General features: G+C 41.1%; 1 protein-coding gene across 1 annotated transcript in view; it reads left to right on the plus strand. All coding sequences in view use genetic code 11, as the record gives it.

Moving 5' to 3' along the window:
• The window catches only part of EGR_06364 (hypothetical protein), a gene marked incomplete at both ends in the record, with an annotated part of 11024 nt that extends 8425 nt beyond the window's left edge, over nt 1–2599 (plus strand). Inside the window, one exon of the mRNA XM_024495613.1 lies at nt 1727–2599. Within this exon, the coding sequence (XP_024350011.1) occupies nt 1727–2599 (873 nt within the window). The remainder of the gene's footprint in view (nt 1–1726) is intronic.
• Nucleotides 2600–4567: the final 1968 nt, after the last annotated feature.

Consider the following 4567-nt stretch of genomic DNA (forward strand, 5'->3'; position numbering starts at 1 on the left):
CCATCCATCCATCCATCCATTTACTCAACTAATTTTAATGATTAAAATAGCTTTTACCGGTTATGATTTACTGTCAATCCGGCTTTTGAAAGCGTACGTTACCTCATGCCCAGGAGGGTATTTTCTTTACCTCGCTTTCTGTGTGCATATGAATGGCAGTTGACGGAGATTTGGAGAAGTTGGTACGACTTATTCTTTGCTGAAGGTCACACCATCTAAGCCTTGACCACTTTGGTTTGATCGAGAAAAATTTCCTATTTCTCTTCCTTCGATATTTTCAGGTATTAAACGATTCCTGAGAAGACCTCACCCTTTAGTTTTTTACCTCCCCATATGTCTTCAAGTAACTGCCAAGTCGTCTTGACCACCGCATGACCACACAAAGAATAAACTTGTGGCATGGAGAAATAAGAGAGGAGAATGTAGAGGAGTCGTGTTAGGCTAGATTTGGCGTCGAGCTTACTTCTTGCCGCCCAGATCTTCAAATGTGCCCTAATGACGAGGGTTTCTCTCATCAAACACACTTTAAAATTAAGTTTTTGGAGGTATTTTAATCTGGGTCCAGTTGTTTACATGGGGTGGGCACCGTGAGCCCGTAGAAAAAGTGCCCCGGGGGAAGAGTATAAAGGGGTTGCATTCTCTTTACGATGAGCAGAAATTTGGCACTAATTTAGTGATTAAGTGACTACTCCCCTTGTCCTACTACCCTGCCTTAATGTATTGTGACAGTAAATCTCCCTCAGCCTTTTATTTTAGACAAAGGAGACGATTCAACCCAGCTTTTTTTATGCCCTCTCCCCCTTCCAATCATGCCTGTCACCCACTCTCATTTCGGAGGATTTTATATCTTAGTAGATAGCAAAATTTTCAACTGATTTTCGATTAAACTGATCATTCGACTGTAGTCAGTTCCTGTTTATCCACCCACCACACCCCCACCTCTCCACATTCTATCGCCCTGGCGGCTATTGTTACACATTAGAAGACGAAATCAGCGTGAGTAAAAAAATCATTTTTTAATTTTCTGGCTAAGAAGCAAGGCTGACAGATCGTTTTAAATTAGGTACCTTTCCCGCCAAATAAGTTGTTTTAACTCACTCATCTACCCGCGTCTGGGGGTTGATGCACCTATTGAAACCCAAATAGTTTTAATAAATATTTCTAAATAAGACGATTTTCCCATCAAACCAATTGTTTTAAGGTACAAAACATGCTGTATTCGGAAAGGAGACTGGCTGGCTAAAAGATGACCAATTTAGATGAACAATTCTGAGGTAGACATTTATCCCGCCAGATGAGTTGTTTTAAGACATCGGGTTATTCGCATCCATGATAGGCTGATTAAAAAGGCTAAAATTGTGTAATTAGGTGCGATTATCAGCCAATTAATTTATTTTAATGGATCAGCGGGATTTGTGACGGAATTTTGGCTAAAAATGTAAAATAACAGATGTGCTCAGTAGGCTTGATTTTTTTGCAATGGAGGAATTTCTCGACAGGAGAAATAAAGGAAACACGGCCTTGACCTCATGTGAGGATAATAAATTTGGATGTTCTGTGTGAGGTCAGTGAGGCTTTAGAAGAAAAAAAAGGACAGAAAGGATGGACAGCGATTAGGAGCCTGAGCTATTTGACTGGCTAATTTTGATGTGCTTCTCTAGATGACCATTCCTTTTTCTCTATAGATTAATCTTCTACATTATTTTTATTTTCCCTCCTTCTCTAGGATACAGATGAGGAGGAAAAACTGTTGGACTTAAAGATGATCGAACTGCGAGGAAGGAAAGATGAAGACAGCACAGAAGACTTGAAATCCCTTGACCTCCTGCGACCGTTGTGTTTCACTTCTTATGATATTGATAGGCTCTGTATGATGGGTGGATCACGACAATTCCTGCAAATCTTCAACAATCACTTCCTTCGACTGTTTGACACGTCTACACCCACGTACAATTTTCTTACCCCCAAACGACGTCCAAAAGCGAACACTGAGGGCAAGAGTGACGAGACGGTGTTGCCCTCAAGTGAGATCTCAACCTCGGATAGGTGGATAATCTCAAGGGCACCCTATCGACCGGAATTGTTGCATAAAGTGTTTCTCAGTGAAGGTCACACCTTTTTGTGTCTTCTCTCGCCTTTTCATGACCACTTAGCTCTCACCGCAGTGGCGGAGCTCGATCCAATCAACTTTATGGAGTACGTGACAAACTATCAGATGTGGGCCGCTAACAGTTGTTGGCCTCCAAAAATGTTTCATAAGACAAATGCGCGGGCCAAAAGATTCTTTCATTGGAGTCAAATCCCTCTAGCAGTGCTGTGCTGGGTGAATGAGTTAATCAACTCAGCTGCATCCAGTGAACCTATCGAAGTGGCCTATCAGGAGAAGCCAAATGATCAAGATGACATAGTTGAGGTGGCTCCTTCCCCCGACCCATTGTTACAAGTACCTCATGTAAAGCAGTCCTATCGAAACGCCCTTATCACTTGTTTGGACTGTGCCTCCACAGTGAGAAATGCTCCACCTGTGTGGATCTACCTCATAAGGGAGAATAAACAACACCTAATTGTGGAGAATAAGGAAGTATCTCCCACGCAATAAAACAAACATCTGTTCTTTCCCATTTGCAAAAAATGGAGAATAAGGTGTTAGAGAATCCAGGAAAAGTGTATCAGTCTGATTTTTAATTTTCTTCACTCTTCTTTCTGGTGTATATTTGGAGGTCATGGGCGTCACACCTCCACGGAGATTTTGTAATTCTCTAGTCCAGTATCAATCTGTACTTTATGTAGCCTTTTTTGTTCCTCCTCTTTTTTCCTCTCTCCTTTCTGTTAAGGACTGTAATGCGAAAGGTCAATTGTTGAGGCGATCCTTGTCGTGGACAGAAGCGCATAAAGCAAGTTGACCAAGGCGACAAGCAGTGCGTAGTCCAATAGCGACCCCAGAAGCATCAACTTAGGGTACTAGAGGAGTGACATTTGTTAACCTTAAAAAAAACCAACGACAGATTGTCTAAATGTCGGTGTTTGAAGTTAGATAGTTGAAAAGTAAAAATTCTTTAGCGCATAGATGAAGGGTGAGGGATGGGTTTTATCATCCGGGAAGGAAACACAGGGTTATTATCCCTCATCTATTTTTACAAAATGAATACTCCATTGAAGGAGTTATTAATACCCTTTATACATGTACAACTTCACAGAACATTTCCAACGGGGTATGAGTTATTGTAAGGAAAAAAACAAGACTCTACCCGCCCACGCCTTATCGTCCATTGGTTTCCAAAGCCTCCAATGTCTAATCTGCATGTGATCCTACTGCATTTGGTTAGTAATGCTGTGAAAAGTTGATTTTTATTTTGGTAATGCACAATCAAAGGATACTGGAGGATTTTGGTGTGAGGCTATGAGCGCGGCTGTATTTCCCACACTATATCTCTTTCTTTCACTCTCTTTCCCCCAAAATGTGGTGCTAAAAAGTCTTCTCAAAGGCTAGTTTTGGGACGACAAGTGTGAAAGGGTGCTTCGTTGTGGATTGTCCTCTCAATAAAGCATTCTGTTTAGCTGGCATGAGGGACCTTTGAGAAGTTTGTAGATTTGGTAGATCCTTTGGTCACAGCCTTGAGGGCTTGAACTTCAGCAAGTAAACATTCCGGCTTATGTCCATTTCCGCACACATAAACATACACTGCGAGAGTGAGATAATGCGAATTCTCAAAGGGATGATTTTATGCCACACTTAAAAGTAAAAAAAATGGTGGTGAGGGGGATATCTTCAGCAAAACAATAAGTGATAATTTTTTTTGCTAAAATACTTCTCAGTTTGATCCAGTCATTCAGTTAGACAATCATCCAAACAGATGCGCGTCTATATAACCCAAAGTAAAAAGAAAACGCATTTTTTTCAGCTCATATTTAGGCATAAGGCAAAATGTAAAACGTAGAGGCTTATTGTAATCTGATAATGCCTGCAAGTATGATCGGAGGAGTTTCTTTAGCTTACTAATAGCGACATAATCCGTTAATGAAGGTGCAATGTAGCTATAAGTATAGATGTAGAAGAATTTCTTAGTAATCCACAGCGATTGCCGGAGGAAGTTAATTCATGGTTGTCTTGAGATAACAAGTTAGGGGGAAAGTGCGCTTCTCTATCAAATGGAATTTAGGGCATTTCTGAATACGCTGCACCTTTGTTCGTGTAATTACAAATTGTGTAGACTGAAGAATTTCAGGCCTTTGACATTTAAGGTAAGCAAATATTCAGCTATTTTGAAGTAGGCCTATTCACAGTTTGCCATTTTTAAGTCAATTAAAATTTTATGCATTTTGTTATCATTTTAACAGTTATTGTAATACCATAGTGGTTTACCCCTCGGTTCTAGTGAGGCGCCACATTTGTACTTTGAAGTAGCCCCCTTGTACCCCTCTGGGTGGGCTGGCCTTTCGGGCCATGCCAATAGCCCAGACTCCTTCTCCGTGCTGATTACATATTCTGCCCGAGTATTGTGTCTTCTTTCGTCTTCAGGGAGTCTCGGGACGCTACATTAGTGGCAGCGGAAAGCGAACCCGATCT

This window comes from Echinococcus granulosus, assembly GCF_000524195.1.
Source record: "Echinococcus granulosus chromosome Unknown EG_S00055, whole genome shotgun sequence".
Taxonomy (NCBI): domain Eukaryota; kingdom Metazoa; phylum Platyhelminthes; class Cestoda; order Cyclophyllidea; family Taeniidae; genus Echinococcus; species Echinococcus granulosus.